This window comes from Apteryx rowi, unplaced genomic scaffold (genome assembly GCF_003343035.1).
Source record: "Apteryx rowi isolate R43461 unplaced genomic scaffold, aptRow1 scaffold_259, whole genome shotgun sequence".
Lineage (NCBI taxonomy): Eukaryota > Metazoa > Chordata > Aves > Apterygiformes > Apterygidae > Apteryx > Apteryx rowi.
Window position 1 is genome coordinate 1,050,786 of NW_020448963.1, and position 22,566 is coordinate 1,073,351.

The following is a 22,566-nucleotide window of genomic DNA, read 5'->3' on the forward strand; positions in this document are numbered from 1 at the left end:
CTCCGCCGAGCTGCGGCGCAGGGGGGCAAAGGGAGAGCCAGGCGCCGCGTGAAAACGCTGTTTATTGGCGTCGCGAGAGCGGAAAACGCAGTTTTCGGGAGCAAAACCAGCCCCGGCGCAGGGCTGCAGCCTCCCCTCTCCTCGGGCAGAGGCAGCCGATGCTCAGCGAAAGAACCGCGACAGGGCAGTCGTGGCAGAAACATTTATTACAACGGAGGGCAAGACCGGGAAATCCCGTACAGGGCCTGACCGCGGCGCGAACGTGACACTGAGAAAGGAAACACGCAGGGAGAGCGGCGGTTGTGGGGTTTCTTCCTCTCAACAAAGAGGTTTCAGTAAAAGCAGGGCAGGTTGATGTCCCTCGCCACAGAGACAGAAAGGGGGACGGCAGGCGACGCGCGTGGACAGGGCAGGGACTCCACGCAAGGGCCGGAGAAACTTGCCGGCCCTCACACGAGCCTGGAGTTGTCAGTACCGAATTAAAACTGCTGGAAGCAGGTTCAGCTCTTTCCACTGTCCTTCAAAAGCCACCAGTCAGGGGGCTTATGTCAACTTACAGCTACCGCAGTCAGAAAGGGTCGCTACCAAAGTTGGCTTTGCCCTTTTTACGCTTGGTTTTGGCAGAGGGCGTGGTGAAGTCGAGGGATTCGAGGCGGAAAGGACGTGGCTGGGGCATCTCTAGAGCCGGTGCCGGAGGGGCCGATGCCACGCTGGAGGTGCTGTTGTTATTCAAAGGGACGTTCAGGCCAGAGGCAGGGTTATGGTGAGCTGGAACAGAAAGGAACAGGCTGTCGTTACCTATTTAATCTGTTCAGATATAGAGATGCTTTTCCACGTTCCCTGCTCCATTCAGGCTTTAGCTGTGATGTTTAATAAAGGGCAGAAATGCCCATATTTAATTTCCACACATTAATGAACACTGAATTCCCGGTCAGCTGCCAACTCTGCCACCTGACTGCTGAATGGCGTGCTGCCTCGTGCCCGCTTTGGTGACTTGACCCCCACGTTATGAGAAAGACATTACGACCTTCTCAGCCCACCGCCACCCTCGTTTAGTTTGTTTAAACACTAATAAGTGCTTTGTTTAGTTCTGGCTTTGTTTAGTTCTGGCTTTGTTTATTCTCTGTAGTTGAAGCACTGAGATGCCACAGGGACAGGCATCGCTGAGAGCAGTTGCAGCAATTATTTATTCACGGCAACGTTCTTCCTGTTGCGTATCAACGTGCGTCAAGGTGGGTTCTCGAGGGCAAGACAGGCATCTCTATACCCCAGGCAGGTTCTGACCCGCTCGCTGAAGCTGCCATGCAAAAAGCATTTAGTGGCAGGGTGGATTTTGTTCTGCAATCAGCTGGTCTCGAGGACCAACACGGACACAGCAAATCCATGCCACTCAACCCTGCTATTTTCTAAGGACTGCTTTTTGTCATATATATCTAGGGAGACCATAGCCAGTAACCAGAGGAGGAAGTATTTTAAGTGTCTTGCTAATCAGCAACATTTATTTTGTGGCCTGGTGCAGCAAAGGTCTGGAGTTCTGCAGAATACAAATTTTTAATTAAAAACCCAGCCTCATTCTGCAAAATATTCCTGTTAAGTTCAAGGGAGCGGTGGGCACCAGTGACTCTGTTTTCAGAGGTTCACATTTAAGTATTTCTAATCCAGGTTTTTCTACATCCATCAAGGGCACTTGTCACTGAGGACTACATCTATAGCCAACTGAAGCAGAATAACACACAGTTTAAGGATAGTGCTCCCAAAAATTCAGCAGCCCAGCAAATTTACTCCTGAAAAATTAAGATGAACAGCAACAATATATTGGACAAAAGACCCATTTACCTCTGTTCTTCATCGGGTCGGCGTTAAGAATCTGACTGGCTCGCTTGGATCGGAAGTAGTTACTGGCAATATTCTCACTATCGCTCCTGTTCAACATCAGCTTGTAGCGGTCTTCCTCTTGCTGGAATCAGAAAACACCATCATCAGCACTAGCTCTTAGGCAGACAAGTTTCACAGATTAAGGCTTAGAAATACTGCCAAGTACCCTAACATGAGATACAAACAACTTCTTGGATACAGTGACACAAAGAAATCTATACAGAAGGGGTATGGTCTAGCCTGGTTTGGGGCAGATACTGCAACCCTATCCAGCAGCTGTGAGCCACGCCAAGCTGTAATGATAAAAGCAACTCTGTTACACTGGAAAGGCCAGGAAAAGAATCGCCCCAAATCAGGCTCTTGTTGTTTGAGGAGAACTAAAAGCGGCTGAGTTCCCTGGGAAGTGAATGCAACCTACTAGGGCCACACTAGCGCTCTACCTGCTCACTTTCCACTGCCATGCTGGACCCGAACCCCCAGGACGCCCAGCTCGAGCTAAATAAGCCTCTCTATTCCTTTGGCCACCAAACTGTGCCGCTAGTTCTCTGCTTCCCCGTTTACTCTGCTTTGCACACGTCTTCAAGGGTCCTTTGCTGTAATCCTGCTGGCTGACACCGACTATATACAACTATGTGCGACTGCCTGGGCGTTTAACGCTTTGCCCGCAGCAGCCAGAGTAAACAGCTGTGTACCACACGGACTTCCCAGCAGGATTTTTCAGGACCCCAGGAGGAAAAGAAATATAATTTACCATTAGTAGTTCTCCACTCTCAGCTGAAGGGCTCTTTCTGGCAGGTTTTGCCTGTGGCTGTGATGAAACTGCTATGAGAAAACACAAACATTAAAGGGCCATCACCTCTAAAACAATTACACTCATGATTGTGCTCCTTGATCCCCACCACTGCTCAAAATCACTGTTTATTGGGCTAACAGAGACGCTTCAGGGACCCTTACTGTGATTTGTATCCAACGACTGGTACAGGATATGCATCAGCTAAAGGAGTAACGTGCGAGTTCACCAACTCTTGGAGGGAAGTCTTACAGGGAAGGCAACACACCTCTCTGGCTAAGACACCTCATAAGCGGGTGGGAATCACATGAAGAGCGCAAGGACCCTGAATTCTGATTCTCAGTCGACAAAATGTCACTGCGAAACTTCAGGAAAGCCACCTAGCTGAAATCAAGATGTTTCCTTGCCTTAGTTGCTCGAGTTTTGGAACAAGTCTTACAACACCACGCTTACAGGGGTTGCTGGGCTTACTCATTAACGGCATAAAGTGATTTAAGATCCTAGGATGAACAGCTTTAAAAGGGCATCACATTCAGTCTCCACAGAAGGCAGGCAGAGACCTGCAATACTGAACGTACATGGCTTAGCAGGGAAACCTGTGCCTGCCTGCTCTCCAGTTTTTATCACACATTGTGTAGACCCACAAAGAGAAAGCTGTGTCCTCATTAAACTAGGTTATTATTCAGACTTTCTAGAAGGACTCCAGCCCATGCTGTACATGCAAGATCTTACAAGTGAGCGCAATCAAAATGTGATAAACAGCATGCTGACGCACTGATGAGCTGGGAAAAAGCCATGTGTTGGCAGTAGAGTTGAGATGCTCCTCTTACCTGCAGGAAGGCTGGTTTTTTGAATGACGGGCTCTGGAATTTTCCAGCAACCAGCCTCCTCATCCCAGACGCACTCACGCTTGATCTTATCCAGATTGCTGTAGTTACAGTCACGCCGGATGAGGGACTGCACCCGATCTAGCAGCTGCTGGAAGAGCATCACGTCTCGCTCCAGCCGGCGGATAGTGCCAAGGTAATCAATCTTTTCTAGCTCAAACTCCGACTGCAAATCTTTGATCTCCGTCTCAGCAGCCCGCAGCTGGGTCATAAAAACAAAATGGCTAGTTGGGATTATAATGGAGAGTGGACCACTGACTATGAGCATGAAAATTTGTCAGGTAGAGAAATGGAAATCATTCGGTTTACTCTGAAAACAAATAAGAAAGAGATGTGATAGAAGCACAAGAAATAACGAACAGCTTGAGAAAGTGGACCAGCAACTTTTACTTTCACTGTCCCATTATGCAAGAATGAGGAGGCACTTACAGAAAAGTATGGTGGAAAAACTCAAAAATGCTACAAGGAGATATATTATTCCATAATGTAGATTTAGAATCAATTGAAGCCAGCAACTTAACAATGTTCAAAAGATTATAAGGTTAGTGAGAGCACATACAGTCACTTCTCACTTTTGAAAAAACAGAAGCTTCAATGCTTTAGAAGACTTCTAATTTCTAATTAAGAATTAGGACGAGTTCTATCAGGAGAGATCATTCCACATCTGTTTTAATGAGATGCTTCTCATATCTTCCTCTGAATACCAAGTCTTCAAACAGAGCTAAAGTAAATCTTGCTAGTAAGTCCAATGATAACAAACTCTTGGGAGTTTTAACTCAGATGAAAAAGGTGACATATTCTTCAATAACCTAAATGCATATATAAGTCCTAATATGTATAGATTTAGGACAGTGTGCACATACACACACACACACATACACACGTTTTTTGAAGCTCTTCTGATGGTTCTGCCTCACACCTTCAGAGCAAAACTGATTTTCAACTGCACCTACAATTTAGGAGCACAGTGTTGCTTTTCCAATTGTTTTTTCCCCCCAGAAGACTTTGCAGTGCGTAATTTCTTCCTGAACCACAAGTGTAGCATCCAGGATGATCAGCATTAAGGGCACCTGCCTGAACTGGTGCCGCTGCGACTGTAGGAAGCCGTGTAATAGATTGCGTATGCCAGCAGAGGGAGTCGCATCCTCTGCCATGAACAGACATGTTCACGCAGCCAACCTCTTACACAATAAAGTTGAAAATGGTCAGGTGAGGCTTTGAGAAAGCTGGAGACAGGGAACAACTTGTTTCACCCCTGTGAGTGATGCTACAGCAACTATTTTATAAGAACGCATGCAAAAGAAACCTTATAGGTAATAATGCAGGCACACGTGAGAAATATTAGACACAGCCAGAGTCATTCTCTAGACGGATTGCCTACAATGCCTCAACGTAAAGAAGATGGAAGCAGAGGAGGAAAGGCAGATGAGGATGTGTTGAATAAAAGAAATAAATAAATAAAAAGCCATCTTGAGAATAACTGCACTGAATGCTCCCTAAATTAAGCGGGGATAGCAGAAAGCTGCTTTTGCAGGCTTACCTTTTTCTGCATCTTCTCCAGAAGTTTGCTCTTGGCTCGAACCTCTTCCTGGATGGAGTCGTAGACATTAAGCAGAACCCAGTCACTGCTGTCCTCGTTAGATTTCTGCAGCGCGGCCACCAGCTGCATCCTCCGCTCGTCTGCATACTTTTTCCGGCGTTTATGCTTTTCCTTGAGGTCCTTGTTTTTAGCCTGTTCTCCCCCTACCACCTGTTGTTCTAGCATCTGCAGCCTGGAAAAGGCAAATACTTCTCTCAGATCAGCAGCGCAAAGAAACATATGCGTAACTGCAAATGATATACATCCCTACCTGAATGGAAAGACACGATACAGAAGAAGTCATTTCTTCTGAGATTTGCTGACCTGAGTAGTGACGGCAAATTCCACTTTTAATAACACTTTGTCATAAATACTGACGTGGACCCAAGCCAACACGCCTGTTACTCTGAGCGCCTTTGTCATCCGAGTAGGTCTGGAAATCTGTATCTACGCTCACAGAATTCTATTAAAAACATCATTTTGTGTAACGCATATTTCAGTTCTTCTTTCTTGTTTTGAAAGGCTCTCAAAGCAAGCACAGAAGGTGCTAAAATTAAAGGTGAAATGCAAACAAATATTTTAAGTGGTGGATAGGGGAGCGGTACGGCTGGAAGCTATAGCACAGTTTCTCTACTGGAGCAGTATCAGCAAGGGTTTCACACCTTGGGCTACCTCAGCATTGCTGCTCGAGTGCAGGCACGGGCCCATATTTGAAATGAAGCTCGTCTCACGTCCACACCGCATGGCTTTCTATGCTCCAACACAGCCGTAAAAAAAGCTTTGGAGGAGCCGGGGCTCCCGTCCGTTCTCACAGTGCTTTCGCATGATGCGACAACCAAAGGACCCTTCGAGCAGGCCCCCGTGCAGCCTGCCAGAAGGGCAGAGGGATCTGTAGGTAGCCCGAGGTCAGGCAAACTTTATACAGTGAAGCAGAGCAAGCACTAAGCTACCGTCAGACTAAATGTAGCGTCGCAGCTCTTGAAACCAGCCCGGGGAACGTATCCCCATTCTTCAATGTGCCTCAGTCTGCCTTTTAAGGGCAACACTGATGTAGCCCTGCTGAGCTTAACGCCTATGGTAAAACTCCCGGAAGGCAGATAAATATTTGACAAAGCGCTAAGACCAAGTGTCCTTCTGTGAGTCACAGGACAAACTGGCAGCCACACATCCTGAGGGAGCAATCTGTTTCTAGACATTTCGCACGCTTGAGAGAAAATCTGTTCCCCTCCCAACTCGCACGCAGATCGTGTAAAGTTATTGCTGCCTTTGGAATATGGGAGTCTTCCTCTAATGCCTGGCTGTGCCGAGGATTTCAAACACCAGGTTGCTCACCCCTTATACCGTTGCACGTGCCTTAAACACCTTTAGGCCCCCGTTTTCCCTGCCGTGGCTCGTGCCTATTCAGACAAGGCATGCTGTAATTCAGAGCTATTTTCTTTGTCTGCACTGGGATCTGCAGCAGAGAAGATATCTCAGGGGTTGGCCAGCACCGTCTGAAACTGGAGAAAATCCCACTGCTGGTGAAACCTACACTGATAATATCCTCTTAATTATCTTCAAACCCACCCCTAAAGAGCTCAGGTGCCCTCCAGAGATGACTTGCTCTTCTACTTTACTGCACTTCCCAAGTAGCCTTCAGTATCTTTTGCTGAATGCACAACTGAATCCCGCTTTGCTGAGCATCAGAGATCTCACAGCCGTCCTGATGTGGAAAGCTTTTAAAAGGAGCCTTTGAAAATCCCATGCCTGTGGAGCCAAACCATCCTGCCTAATCTGCAGAGAACTTTGATTTTAACAGTGTAATTGGGCAAGTATTTTGTCCTTGTTTGTTACAAAAAGGAACTCTGCAATACGACTGTTAAGATTTGATATAATCAAAATGAATGGCTTCTTTACAGCCATCTCCATTAATGGAGAGAATTGCCTGCAAATTACAGACTGTGCTATTCTGTATTTCTTAATAGCTCCTTTTTCAGCTAGGAGAAGCCCAAAAGAGCAAGTATGCTCCATAAGAGCTCACAGCAAAGCTGGAAGAGTAGTTAAAGAGCGTGAAACTGTTCAGAATGAAACTGTATCATCCACAATATGATATTTTATGTTAAGCATTTCCAATTTTAACATAATTCCACACAATAGGGTAAAATACAGAAGTCAGCAGAATTTGCTCCTAGTATATGCAAGGAACGTACTTGTGAAACAGACCTAAACCCCATGTGTTTCTTTCAATATGCTGTGTTGTACTCTGGCTAAAGGAATACTCAGTCAAGACATCTCTCAGCTGGAGGAAAACAGGGCAGGACACATCTGAGATGGGCCAAGCATGAGCTTTGAATCTGCACCCCTCACATCCCAGTCATGTGATCCAGGCCCCGGACCTAACGTCGCCCCTAAAATTTGGTTCTCAGGCAATTTTGATGCCTGTTGTGGCTGAAGTCTTGCAAACACTGCCAGATCCATGAGTTAGAGGGAAAAAGTGGTCTCCCAGGCAGGGTCTGAACCGGTTATCTGGAAAGCACGTGCACTTTCTTGCATCCACATCTCCTGTCACACCTCAGGATTTCTCTCTCTCATAATTCTGGCACTTGGCATCATCTAATGCCACAGCTACCATTTAACTACTCACACAGGACAGAGTTAATTTTGGGATGAAGAATATGCATCCGCCTGATTTTATGGTGCACTGAACACACAGCTGAAGCTCAACAGGAGTAATAATATGCAAGAACAGGATTGCTTCTTGCCTGCGTGTGCTGTGTGCATACACGTACACAGGAGACAGTTAACAGGACCAGAGGTATCTTGTACAGTCACTGACCTGGCAAGCACCTGCTGCTGGTCTACAGGCATTGAAATCCTTTCAGCAGTGACAGCCACCTCTGCTCCAGCACTCTCCCTGGTCACACTGCCAGGCTCTGGAGCTGCCTGAGGCTTTGTTGGGTCCTGAGGACAAAAGGAAACCAAAGGCTGCAGCTCTGAAAAGATGCATTGCGAGTACCGGGGTAGATCAAGCATGACACTACCAACCTGAGGACTGCTCATTGCCCAAAGAATGAGGAGCACTGCATTACTGTCCCTCCTTGCCACCCGAGCCACCAGGACTACCATGCTGCCTTCAGCATTCTGGGATTAAGTAGGATGAGGTTTAGGCACCAGAAAAACTACTTTCCTCCCTGCTCTTCAGTTACCTTTCTCATTTTCTTCCCTAAATGTGCTGGTGTGCACGTTTAACAGGAATTAGCCCTGCCCCAGAGGCAGATGTGGCAAAAATAGATAACGACACACTTAACCAGATTTGTGAATACCCAACAGATGCTGATGACAAGCAGGAAAGTTTATTCAACCCAAGAGTGAGAATTAGCCTGAAGGGTACCTTGGCTGACGTTGGTTCTTCATCTGCTGCAACAGCAGAGTCTTCAGGCAAAGGTGTCTCAGCAGGAGTAGTTTCAGTCCTCATGACAGCTTCTGAAGAACAAAAGAGGAAATACCCACAATGTAAGTGATGAGCTCTGCAGAACTGGAATGTAAATTTGTGAAAACATCACACAAAATCTTCACCAAAAGCTGAAAGCTATTTGGGAGGAAATGCCTCATTATTTACCTTCTCATGCTGGTCAGTAAAAGCCATCAGAGACCCAGAGGGCATATCAAGTGAGTAATATAGATCTTACAAGGCTGGGAGAGCTTGGATCCTCATGTTCACATGCAAATAATCTATTTCAGAGAGCTGGGGGGCACACGTTTGTAATCAGAGGAAAAAAACAACCTCTCACTTTAGGAAATGATAGCATCAAAAATTTGTGTTAGAGGTTCAATAATTAATATTGAGCGTTAAGTGCTGAATAAGCACATTACAAAACATGCTCTGAGGCACTATAGAAGCATAAATAAAAAGCAGAAATGAAGAGGACAGCCGGCCACAATTTATAGGTGTGGGAGAGGACTATCTGCCCTCCAGCAAAGCGATGGTGATGATAATTCACCAGGAGACCAAGAGCTGCATCAAATTTGCATGCAATGGAAGAGACTGCCGCAGCCACCCTCGTCTCGGGCATGTGAGTTGTGCGAAACCAATCAGATCAAGACAGAGCACTGCCTGCTGAGACCAGTCATCGCTGCAATTCAAGCCTCTGTTCTAGGCAAACGCTGCTATAAGTCAGAGGAAACTCACGGCTACGCAGGCAAAACCGCCTTTCATTGCCTCAGGGCTTGCAGGGTAGGGCCAGGCTGGTCCTGACACGGGAAGGAGGTGGCGGAGATAGGGAAGAAGACAAAGCTGGGACAGAGAGTCTTAAGAAGGGCCCAGGAGAGCCAGACTTAATGCTTCTGCTATCAATAAGGGACAGGAGGGATGAAAGCAGGGACTGCTGCTGCTGCTAGGCAGCACTTACTGCAGGAGTAGTCACTGCCACTTCAGATGTTGCAGTAGCTGCCACAAATCTGACTTTGCAAGAAAACATCTGTTTCCACGCATGCCTAAACCCTCCAGTTTATTACCAGCATCGGGGGACCTTCAACCTGTGCTGGGCTCGCTCTAGCACCCTCCACCTGCCTCGTCCACACCTGCTTCCTTCCTGAGGTTCTCTTCTAGAGCGGACAGCTTGCGGTCGTAGGAGTTCCTCAAGCTACTGATGTCCTCTTCAAGGCGGGCACGGGACTCCTGCTCCGCTTCGTAGTCTGCCTTTAGCAGGGCCAGCCTCTGTTCGTACTCCTGAAAGGCACAGCAGAGAGCCTGATGCAACATCCCTGCTCCCGACTGCACACAACCATTCTTCTGTCCACCACAATAAAACTTAATTGTCCTCTATTAAGACATTTTTCTGTGATTTAGGTGGACACAGTAGCTGAGGAGAGGTGACTCGTTAGCCCTAGAACTGCCATCTTTCATTCATCCACAGAAAATGATTGTCTTGGGCATATGTGGTGCCCTGGAAGGAGCTTTGTAAAGAGCAAGGAGAAAGTTTATTCCCTTCTGGCCTATTCTCTTTGTCTTCTCAGCGCCTCATTCTTCCTCCTGGATCCACCTCTCCTTTCTCTTTTTCCTTCATCCTTCTACTGTTACTAAAATTTTGTCTACTGCTTTTTCCCCCATATTTCTCCCTCCTCTGACAGAACAAATCTAAATTTCACACATACTTTCCTCTTCTTGTTACATGTGCTTCAAAAAGCCTTCTTGGGAATCCATTCCAATTCATCCCCAGAGAAGTAGGAACAATGCTGAGAGAAAATGTTATTGAAATAAGTCCTCCAACAGCATACATTCTGTCCATAGTAGAAGTCCAAGGACCAAAAAATACATACAGAACTGTACTGAGAAGGCTACGCCACAGACCCCTGCATCATATTTGTAATGAGTATTATAAAAACCTACGAGCATCAGTAGAAGACAGTATGGTGCCGCCTTGCTGACTTACTTGTCTGATCAGCTGTTTCTCTGCTTCAACGTCTAACTGGGATTCAAGGAGGGGATCTGGCTTCATTTCCAGGTGAACAGTCTCAGCAGGTAAAAGCCCTGCAAAGCAAAGAAGAAATAAAAATCAGTCACAGTTACTGGGTGGGATTATCTGTAGAATGCCTGGAAACAGAACAAAGAACCTCTCAATCCACGTGCTCCTTTAAACTGTGCTCGTGTGCCAGCATCTGTGCTGCCAAAACGCCCACTGGCCTGGGACTCCATAGGTGTGGGGAGAGAAGGAGTCATTGCTGAGCAGAGGAGTAGATATTTAAGCTTCAGGTATATGAAAGTGAATATAAATTTAATCTCTTTCACAGAGTAACAGGAGACTTGTTTCTAGAGATATGCTAACAGATTTGGAAGATAAAATACCCTGGGAAGGAGATGAGAGGTGCAAGAAAAGAAAAAAAAAAAATCTTACAGTCTTATCCTGAAAAATGGGCAACTTTCAGTGGAGGGGTATAATTCTCAAAAGGTGATCAGCTCCCTAAAGACCGCTCTTTCCCATTTGTCCCCACATTTGCTATTCCTACTTCATAGCAAACAGTGAGTGTGTTGAGGCTGGGCTGAAGCCTCAAATAGAGCACAGTGCTCCTCTGTAAGCAAATGCTGTTAGCAGGGCAAAACTTTCCTGGTACAGTCAAAAATTCACAGCTTAGGAGAACAAGGGCTGAATGCTAATTTTGAAAAAATATGAATATTTAATAAAGAATTTTACATTATTTCTTTAGCAGCTCGTCTTTGTTCTGCCAGCTGCAACCTCTCTTCTGTGACTGACCAAATCCAAGCTAGAATGACCAAGAAGAACCGAGGATTTGAATCATGTCAGCCTGTTCTAACAGAAATTGTCATTACTGAAAAGGGAAAATACAGGATAACTGAGATGTCTTTGCAGAATGGAATAAGGTCAATCTGACATCAGTGAAGAACAAGCACATTAGCAGAATGGAGGAGAGCTCTTCCTAACAGCTAAGGGAAAGGCTGAGGTGAAATCCAAGGAGCATTTTACGTGTAGAAATTCATTGTTCTGTGAAAGCTAAAACATCGGTGGTGCTACTGAGGGCTCTCTTACCTGACAAGGTATTCATGTTCATCTGCTCAGCTAAAATGGCCTTCAGCTTCTTAATCTCCTCCTGATACTCCCTCAACAGAGCATCCTTGGGGTCCTCATTGATACAAGGCTTGTTCTTGATGTTCTTTGCTCGATTCGCATAGCGCAAAGTGCTGAGAGTTTCATCGTAGTTGTTATCAGCCGGAGATAAGCATGCTACCATCAGGGTCTTGGTGTTACCTCCAAGGGAGTCTTGCAGCAGCCTTGTCAGCTTTGAGTCTCGATAGGGGATGTGTTTACACCGGCCATCGACCAGGGCTGAGATGACATTACCCAGAGCTGAGAGAGACAGGTTGATTTTGGTGGCCTCTTTGAGCCGTTCCCCCGTGGCTCCAGTTTTGGACTGCCTCTCACTTCCCGCCAGATCCACTAAATTGAGTTTTGCAGCCCTAAGGTGATCCTGCCCTCTCTCATCTGCAAGAAAATAATTTGGGGTTAGGGTCTTCTTACAAAGCAGCCTCTTAATAACAATAAAAACAAAAACTTCTTTTGGCACTGTGTTTCAGTTCAAGCCCCATTCTTTGTTTGCATTTGGGCCCTGGTTTCCTTAAGTAAATACCTACTTAATTTTAGAACTATACATTTTAGTGCTTTCCTGAACCAGATCCTGCATTTCTGGAGGATGCCATAAAAATTTATAACCGTTACTATCCCTCTGAGCCATGAAGACACACAGCCTCCACAGACTTCCCTAGAAGCTGAGTATGTTTAGAATTTTATGCAAAGGCCTCTACAAGTAACAAGATCAGACCATGGATTTCAAAACTTCTTTCCTCCCCAGATTATTTCATGAAGTTAAATGATGACTGACAACAGGAGGGAGCATGGTGAGAATGGGACTCAAGAGGCAGCAACTGGAGCAAGGCTAAATGGAGAGTACAGGCCGAAGAGTGGGCTCTCTGAATGCCTTCATGATACGGAGAGGAAGACAGGAAGGTTAGTTCTAGAGATCGCTGTGCAAGGGCTGGAGGAACCACTAGAGTGGGAAACAGTATTTCCATGAATTTCCAAACTACAGCTTTTCTCAAGACCAACCCTCATCAGGGGAGATGTTCAAGTAGTTTCCTGCTGTGCTTCAAAAGAAAAAGCACATCCTATCAAGAGATCCAAATACCATCAAGGACCACCATCTGGCTTTCCGTCCCAAGACGGCGCAAACATTCAAGAAGCAAGGCAGATCTCCCCCCTTGTCCAGATAGCTCTAAAACAGTGCAGTGACTCAGCACACAGGCATGCTCAGCAGCATCTGTTCCTCCTCAATTCACAATGTTCTCGATGAGAAAGTAAAATGAGGGAACATATGCAAGAAACAAGAAAACTCGTAGAAATCAGGACTGAACTCGGCCCTAATGATCCACCCGGATGAGGAGCCAGATCTCCTCAGTGAGCTGGTGCCCTTCCCATCATACCTGTAAGGGAAGGAGTGAGCTGAAGTTAACAGCTGGTAAACAGCTAGCTCCCAGCTACCTAGAAGCACACCTCATGCATGTAATAATACCTGCTTCCTGACCTACATTTCCAGGCAAGATTTCCAGGCAACATGATGATACAAATCCCCCGTGACTAAGACACGTTGCATTCAGTTGCTTTAAGCAGCCCTGTTTCGCTGGCCAGCCTTGCCCGGCTTACCTCGTGCTCTTTGACATCCTTACCTTCTCCACTGAGACAACAGTGCCATTTTCCCATTTGACAGCTGGCAGGCCGAGGACTTGAGAGACTAAACTCTCCCAGCCTCATGCGGGGAGTTCATGAGCAAAGAGTTGGACACACCTCTCCAAATCACGGACTACCCTGCCGAGCACCGGACCACGCTGTTGCATATCCCTGCCCCAGTCGTTCCTTGCAATCGCAACACAAGTTCAAGGAAGGAGCTCCTTTAACACTCCAAGCACAGATTCACACCAGGGTGCAGCAAGGTTTCCACCGAGTCAGCCCTTTCGCAGACATCCCACTGACTTCTGCAATACCTAACCTCGAATTTGGTCAGTGTTACACTTTATGGCCATGAAGAAAACCTAAACGTGAACAATGAATAGTCCAATACTTGGGGGAAAAGTTAAAAGTTTTCAGGTAAGCATAAAAAAAACACCGCCCCAGGATATTTCTCCAGTTACAGTAATAGATTGTTAACAGCAGAACCTAACGTTTGCAGCAGAGCACTGCTAATTGTTTCGGTCCAGATGTTTCTGGCATGTCAGGACATGGGGGAGAATTGGGAAACAGCAGATGGAGCTTGAAGAGTCCATTCTCTCACTATCCTTTCTCAGTGCCAGGATGAATGGACGGTCAGAAAAAGCAGGTTTTCTAACCCTTTCCCTCCCTCCCCTCCTTCATATAAACACCAACTTGGCAATTAAAAGGTTGTTTTGGTTTCTGCCAGGACTTTTACCCGAGGAGGCTGTTTGTTTCAATCAGGGAGCTTAGTGGTTTAGTTTCCATGGTGTAACAAGGTCCCCCGACTCTTGCTAAAACGCCTGCAGCAGCCTGAACGTCTTGGCTCTTATTGTCTAATTCTCTTACAGTCCATCAGCCCTTTCCGGTGGCATAAGCGCTGGTCAAATCTAAAACTTCCTTCTGTTTAGCAAATCAATCCCCAAGCACAATGTAAAGGAATAAAACATCTGCTACTCTGAATACTCTAAAAATACAAATGGTAACTTGTGCACTTCATACATCCATAGCCAGAGAAGCCAGTATTTGCCACAATCCTGTTCCTGAATCTAAACTTTTACTTTAAAAAAAGTCATTCGAGTCCACGTAACTATGAAGAGAGCCTTTAAATGCCTGTAAATTGGGATGGACTGCAGGCTCAGCTGGAAAACAAGTTTGAACTTCTCCATGCACATCTTTTGGAAGCCTAAAGACAACAATATAAATACCAACTTTGTTAACTATTTCAACTAGTGATTATCCTAGCAGAACCATCCAGCTACTGAGATTGTGCCAGAATCCTAAACTTTCTACTCGAATATTCCAGCTGTCATCTACTCGACTGCCAAAACCTCATGTTTCCCAACCTTCCCCTGTGCCACTCTGGATTATCAGTAACCAATCTTAAACCACATAGAAACTGAAAAATTGAGGAAAAGGTAAAATCAGTTTAACTTTAAAATAGATAAGGGAGCACTGTCTTGCCTGTATTCACTTTTAACTACAAATTCAACTTATGAAGAATTTTGAGTTTGATGTCTGACAGCAAGATGCAAAACGCAGGGTCTCGGAACAGAATTTAGGTCCAGGGATTAGACAGAGGTCTGTTAATGAATAAGTGAAACTACAGCCAGCAAGTGAAACTACTCCCTGGCAGGGGAAATCTCTGTGCTGCCATTCTGTAGCGCACAAATTTTGAAAGCTTTAAATTATTACAGGCTGGATTAAGAGCCCTGCACCCATCAGCAACACAAAAGAGGAGTGTAAATACTTAATTTTCCTTGTTAGCATCAAAGTCAGGATTTTACAGACCCATGTAATGCAAGGATTTGCATCACCGCCTGTGCTAAGTTCCAAAGATCTCACACACGCCGTTTTTAATAGATGTTTGCTGCATAATCCTTCTTCTACTCCTGAAAATGAGGTACTGTCACTGACATCTGGAACCACGGTTTAGGAAGGCATTGTGTAACTTTCCCCGTGACTGAAACAGCTGAAGAAAATGAAGCCAAGCTGTTCACAGTCTTAGCTGGGGTCAAGGACTAGACAGAATACAGGAGACTGAATTCCTTTCTTACTCCCAGAAATAATCCCTTCAAGGTCCGAGTTCAGACCCAGTGATGCAGCTTTATAAGCTTTATCAGCTAAAGAAGCTCCAGTGGCAAGAAGCCAATGGAAATGAGATACTTGAAAAAGGGAAATTAGTCACTAAAACATTATTAAGGGACTCTTATTCCAGTCTTTAACCTGAGATTAGCTGTTTGCTTAAACGATGTGCCCCATGATTAAGCTAAAAGAAGGAATCATCGGGTGAAATTATCCAACTTGCATTATAAAGGAGGTCAAACAAGACAGACAATGGCACAAGTTTCTCCAGGCTTTATAGTTTATGAACTCCAACCCAAAGTATGGGCTGTGATTTTTAGCACCCCTAGCTAGAAATAAAGGGTTTTAGAAGCTAAAGAACCAGAAGGAGACAGAAATGTGTTCCCAGTTCAAGCATAAGACATTTCTCTCCCAAAGGAATCAAGGGGGAAAAAAAAAGAGTTATGAATACTCAGCCATTTCATACTGTGAAGAATGCCAGCGTCAGGGCACAACACTGATTTCTACTAAACCTAAAATCATTTACAATCTAACTTTTACTGTGGGATTACTGGCCCGATTGCACAGGCTGTTTCTATGCTCTGCTTGCTCCAGGCCTGACGCAGGGAATCCAGCACCTACCTACAGTGTAGATTTCCATATTGATGGTAAAGATGGAGTGGGAGCGGGAAGAGTCCTTATTCATTAGGGTATAACCCACTGCGCGGTTTCTCCAGCCTGTCTCCATGATACGCTCACACTGGACCACGCTATGCACTGTGTGCAGAGAAAGACCCTTCACATACACCCCTTTCTCTGGGTGCTCCTTCAGCTGCAAACAGGGACAACACAGTACAGGTTACAACAAGATACACCAAGACTCCGGGAAAGCACACTGAAACCGTCCAGAAGCTCGAGGGCCAGACGCATTTTGCACGTGGTGAAAGAAAACGCGCTTACGTGAAAATTGCAGCACAGCAAAAACGTACCGTTAACTATTGAAAAAATGTAACGAGACTGCCGTGAACGTGCTGAGCATCCGCACCTCCTGACAATTTCATGCGAGCTGGGAACGCTCAGTAGGTGGCCGTCTTTGGCACACCCTACCACCCAGCTGTAATTTCAGTAGGCAGTGGTATTTGGCTACCACCACGAAACCTGGTATTTCTGAAGCAGGAACAAAACCACACAAAAACACAGAACCACCTTTAAGGTTCTACAGCCAAAAAGAATTAATGTTAAGAGCTTGCTGATTGATTCCTACATCTTCCAGACCACAAGAAACCCAGCTTCTCTGCACTGAGCTGCTTTCTACCTCCCCTATTATTAAACTGCATACGTTAAAAAGAACTGGAATATTTTTGACCTATTATAGCAAAATCTCTAGTGTATCTTCAATCATAGAGAGCTTTTTAAAATGGAAGCACAGATTTAATAATAAAGGATATTGTTACTGGGTACTTCTTTGAACCCCTCTGCTCTGAGAGGGCGTCTTGATCTCACTGACAAAACTCCTCAAGTCACGCCCATCACGCACAGGACTATAATAGATTTTCTCCAGATATTAGTTCCTTTCTTTAGATGCTCTAACATCCTATTCAGGCATCTGGATGGAGGTAGAGCGTTAAGTCCCAATAGCATCTTTTCAGCAATTACCAATTGTGCAGAAGAAAGTTTTCATACAGCATGTTAATAAACTATTGAAATGTTCCAAGTCTTCAATGATCCATCAAACCTACATAAAAAATACAAAACAATCAAGAGATTCCTACCCTCCTACACTAGCCACCTCTGAAGCTCCTTCCACGCTGGGAATTTTAAATGAGCTGAAATCATTTTCAACAGCTGTGTTATGCCCCACATCCACCGAGTTCATAACTAAAATCCTATCTTTATCATAAGTCAGCTGGGATATCGAGATGTAGGTGTCATGATTGGGTGTCAAATATGCGACAGATACTGCATTTGGCAGTGTGACTTCCAGAGAAGAGCCTCTTCTCTGAATCTTAATCTTAAGAGATACTTTAGTGATGCACACACTCCAAAAAGCAATGTAAAACAGAATCTTTGCTATAAAAAGACCTGTGCAGAACAGAGCAGAGCTGGCTGAAAACTCTAAGCTAGACAGGACTTTAGCCTTGTTCTATGACCAACGTAAAGCCGTGACAGCCCAGGATTAATCCAGTTACAGAATCGTAGCCAGACCGCTCTTACACTATGGCTTTTGACCGAGCTACAGTAGAAATGTGCAGCTGGCACAGCTGCGTTTGAGGACGCTGCAAAGGCCAAGTCCCTGAGGAAGGGAGAACTTTGCAATCCTCCAGGCACACAACTGAAGACATGGCCGGTGTTTAGCTCCATAACAAACGTTTCAAGTGACCGGGACATTATCCTAGCAGAGCTCTGAAGGACTCACTCTTCACAGGGTTTCATTTCATGGGAAGTGACTGTGAGCCTCGGAGCAGGGGGTTCAGACTCATGGAAATCCCTGACATTAAAAGGCAACAAACACACCTCTGCAAAGAAACAAATAGAAATGGGATTTCAGAGGAGAAAAAGGGCCAGGCTCCAGGAAACGGGAGAAGGCAGTAGGTCAGTCTGGTCTCTCTGTCTCCGCAGGACACGACTCGCTTAATTACTCAGTGGAGGCAGCAACAGCCAGCGGCTGTCACCAGTGTGACGGTGTTACCCTGGAAACTGTTCTGCCCAAGTCCTGCCCTCCCAGTGCCAACTGCGGTTGTCATAGAAACCAGTGTCACTGCTGATGTGGAACAAAGGAAGGGAATCTGCAGAAAGCTCCTTCGAAAACAGCGAGTCCCCTTCTCCCCCTTCTCTCTCGGCACACGCATGCACGAGAGACAGGCTTGGAAGGCAAAGCAAAGCACAGCCCGCAAGAGCGTTTGCCTCTGTTAAAGGCAGGAGCCTGGAAAGAAAAAAAATCTGCCCTGTAAGGCAGGGGGAGGCAGCCTGGGTCTGTCACCATCTCAGCGCTTCTGTGCAGCAGATGGTGCTAGTGCCTCGGTTTTCTTTACGAGGGCAATCCTGCAGGGAAGTAAATTGGGACAGAAGATTTGCAGGTCTCCCCCCTGGAATACGTGGTAAAAGGCAGAACTGCAAAGCTACTTAAGAGGCAAATTCTATGAAAACCAACCTCTTGATTACAATTTCAGTGAAGTTTCCCTCCCTGTCTTTTGGGAAAATTCCCACCTTTCCCATGCGTTCCAGTGGGGAGTAATATCTGCTCTGTCCTTTCAAAAGGGATCAGCCTTTTTGTTTTAAACAGGTATTGATATCCTCCACGGCTACACTGGATCAGATTAAACATTTATAAGGCATAGAATCCTCCTGTTTTAGAGCATAAACTAGCCATGAGATGAAGAAATTGCCCCATGAGCAGTTTATTCCAACAATGACTTCCATGCAGCTTCCACTAAGCTTCTGCTACTGGCCACCATTAAGAAGGACACACAGGACATCTGTCCGACTGGATCCTGTTCCTACTGCTACAAAACTTTCAACCAAGTCCCTCCATATCTCCTCTTGGCTTCCATATTTGTCACCATATCTTTATATTCAGGTGCTCAACTTCTGACAGACAATGTTTTTCCACTTTTGTAAGGTATTAATGGTAACAGTTATCTGAGCAAATTAAAGCATGGCCTAATCAAGACACGCTGACCCTATGGTCTCCTCACCTCCAACTTCTGCTTGGTGTCAGCTCCTAGAAGGTCTCGTATGTCTTCATTGTAAATCTCCAAGTAAGAAGCTCTCACCAAGAACTTGGCATTTTCAGCACACTGCACAAAACAGGAATGATTTTAGGATGAGGTTCTCAAAATCAAGGGAACTAGGCATCTCGCATTTACCCTCAGCGACAGCTGGGTGCCTACCTCTCTGCAGCACTTCATCATATCTTTCACGGCATTTAGTCCCCAGGTTTAACTGTTTCACACACTTGCTACAGAAGCTTTCAGGCCTTACACTTCTCAGGTGAGAGTCAATCAAGTCAGAGATTAGGGCACAGTTCATATGACTATACACAGGCCTCTGCTTTAGGCTGAGACGTGATATACCCTGAAGTTCACTGGCCATACTGATCCGAGAGGATGTCCTAGGTGACTTACTCAGAAGCAGACACCTGCTTTGTAGACCCCCACCTTTTGGCTGGGCTGTAGGCCTGCTGTCCAGTGAAAATAAACAGACCCGTCACGGTGTGCAGGACTACGTTAGCCTAGTCCTGTGTTCAAGAGTCTATACCAAGATATTTCAAATGCTGTGCTTGGAGTAAAACTAATACCATACCCTTTCTCTACCACCCTGAGTAAAAAACATCACGATACTTTACAACCTCTGAGACTGAAACCTCACAGGAACAGGGCGTCATCAAGTCTTTTATTGCCCTGGTGGTCACGCAACACAATTTTACTGATAGTGAAACTGAGATTCTAAAAAGATACTTCCAGAAGTGGGAAAAAAAAATAAAAGGTACTGCTTCAAAGACAATCCAAAGTCCCAGATGAGTCTGTTCCCACTCTTGCTACTGAATCACATATGCTCAGCCAGCCAGAACTGCGATCAGCACTCACTCATTCCTCATGGTATATTCTTGTCCAGCTCACTGCCTGCTACTCTGCTGATGGTTTCAGGGTTAGGAAAAATGGTGTTTTGGTTCAAAACCTTGACTGGGATCTAGGTCAGGGTACTACTTGTAGCTCTGTCTGATTTGGCGGGGCAGGAGGAAGTGCAGAGGATAGTATGGATATTCCTCCTCTACCTCCCAGAAGGGTTGCCAGGATAAATTCTTGCTTGTGGCTCAGAGAGCATGGCAGTGACCACTACAGAAGACCACAAAATCATCCTTCAGGTATCACGCGATCTTACAACGGGAGCTCCTTCACATTTTTATACACCTACCTGCACACTCTCAAAAATGTGTTCAAAGGCTCTGGGTATTATGCCTTTCTGTGTAGGCGGATCCACGATACCCTGCATGGTAAACGACTTCCCGCTGCCAGTCTGGCCATAGGCGAATATCGTGCCATTGTAACCTTCAGTGACACCCTGGAAACAGAGTAAAACCATAAAGCCGTTATCTTTATCTTTTGCATAACTGGAAATAAGTTGTTCGAGTTCTTTCCCATCTCATAAAAGGTTTTTTTTAAGGAAGAGCTGGAAGTAAACATCAAACAAATTGCTGGGCAACCTGGAGGTGGATGAAATGCACAGATCTAAGCTGCTATTTGAAATTCTTGTGGAAAGTCCCTTGGGTTCTTAAAAAGAACAAGCCAAGGACTTGGTTAGACATGTCACTGAAAAAATTTGAGAGATGAAAGGATACAAAACTAGAGCACGAGAAAATCTTCCTACGCCGTAGAAATAAGATAATAAATATGTGTTTTGTTACCATATAAATGCGGTGGTTTTCTCTCAAAATGCAGCGTTTGAAAAAATGCAGAAGGCCCAAACAGGAAGGCCAGCTGACAACACTTAGAAAACTACAATATTTTTGCCATAGGGCAGAAAATATTATGAGAACTAGAGAGACAGCTAGGACGCTAGCTGACTGCAGGGTGGCCAAAAGGGAGGTCTCTAGCTTAAAATAATAAATATGTTATACTTCATCAACCATCTCAAGGGCAGTCTTTGGAAAGCTGACTGAAAGAAGGCGTCGCTCTCGTTTGTTCCTATTTCAGGGAACCGTGATATAAACAGAAGATACTTGGATTTCTTAATGTTTAAGAAACCTACGTGCAAAGCCCCCAGTTGCAATGCTAACAGATAACAAAAGCCTTTGAGGGAGACACTGAAAAATCCCATCCTAACAGGAACGTAGGATAGGGAAGGATGACCCCGAGCGCCTGCAAGCGCAGCAGCCATCTTATAAGGCTCTTTTCGTGCATTTCTCAAGAATCACACACTTGCACAACAGCCACCTTAGAGCAATCAGGCTCTGTAACTCTGTTCACCCCTCCGCTTCTGCTGGAAGACTGTTTCGGAACTCGGCTCTCCCGACCATCAGGAACTTGAGTCTTAAAATTATCGATGGCCACGTTACCTCTCTGCTACTTCTTGCAACGGCATTTTTCTCTTGCTTGACTGGTTTACCACGTGTTAACAGGCAACGATCGTGCCCCCTCTCAGGATTCGTTTTGCTAGGCTAAATAAAACAGGTTGAGGTTCCCTAGTCTACTCTGAGATTTCTCGCTAAAAACTGCCCTGCAATCTTCAGGGGTCTTTGCTTGTCCTTCTTCCCCTCACAGCATTTTCCCCTGCTGTAAAGGAAGGAGAGTACTGAAATTTCTGTTTAGCTACCACGTCCAGGGCCTCCTCAGGGGGTTCATCTTTCATGTAAACATCTGGCTAGAAAGAATCTCATACGCTCAAATGTAATCCTATCCGCCGTGCCCCGCTGGCTGCTGGGGAAGGGTTTTCTCCCCCATTTCACAGCCTGCTTTTGGGATGCCATTCGCTCCTCTCTGCTCCCCCAGTGCTCTTTTAGGCACCTGGGCTGTCGCTCAGCCTCTTGGAGTGGGGGGTATCGCTCAGCACCACTTAGGGGCAGCCCCCCCGTGTAAAACGCCTGTCCCCAAATACCTGCATGGTTTCGGACAGCTTAACGCGTGCATTTAAGACGCCACACAACCAGCAGAGCTTTATCAGAGTAAGTGACTTTGGTGCAAAGCTCCAAGCAGCAGAAGATGCGCGTAGATGCATGAGGAAGGTGGTACCGTAGCAAGGCTACGTTCGGGTTTTCTTTAAATATACCCACGGCGCAACAGACCGCAGGGATAATCCTGCGGAAAGCGGCGTCAAGCCTTCATCTCCCGCTATACATTCCCTGCGGCCGGCCGGCCGGCTTGGCGCCTGCCCACGGCGGGCACGTGCTCGCGGCCCCCCTCACCTCCACGAGCGGGTAGGCGATCTCGTTGTAGATCTGCTCCGTGCTGTGCTCCGGGCCGTAGGCGCCGTCGAAGGTGAACTGCTTGGGGGGCTCGCCGGCGGCGCGGGGGTTCTGGATGGAGCAGCGGCCCCGCGCGCTCTCCGTGCGCACCACCACCTTGCAGCCCAGCTCCTGCTCGCGCTCGCTGGGCGGCCGGCACCGCACGATCACCTTCACCGCCTCCGAGGCCATCGGCG

The 22,566-nt window shown here is 46.0% G+C and overlaps 1 protein-coding gene across 1 annotated transcript; it reads right to left on the reverse strand.

Annotated features, from left to right (window-relative positions):
• Positions 1-568: 568 nt before the first annotated feature.
• Positions 569-22,561, reverse strand: KIF17 (kinesin family member 17). Its single transcript, XM_026067384.1, has 14 exons — positions 22,331-22,561; positions 20,344-20,490; positions 19,125-19,226; positions 16,072-16,261; positions 11,656-12,108; positions 10,543-10,640; positions 9,692-9,839; positions 8,502-8,590; positions 7,947-8,071; positions 5,093-5,324; positions 3,496-3,754; positions 2,627-2,697; positions 1,837-1,957; positions 569-768 (listed from the first exon to the last, which is right to left on the reverse strand). The coding sequence occupies exons 1-14, from the start codon at positions 22,559-22,561 to the stop codon at positions 569-571; spliced, it is 2,466 nt and encodes an 821-aa protein (XP_025923169.1).
• Between the last annotated feature and the right edge of the window lie 5 nt (positions 22,562-22,566).

Coding starts and splice junctions, on each gene's coding strand:
- KIF17 (XM_026067384.1), bottom strand. CDS start 22,561: ATGGCCTCGGAGGCGGTGAAGGTGATCGTGCGGTGCCGGCCGCCCAGC. Junction 12,109..16,071: donor TATGGAAATCTACACTGTAG/GTAGGTGCTGGA, acceptor ATTTTCTTGCAG/ATGAGAGAGGGCAGGATCAC. Junction 1,958..2,626: donor AGAGTGGAGAACTACTAATG/GTAAATTATATT, acceptor TTCTGATTCCAG/CAAGAGGAAGACCGCTACAA.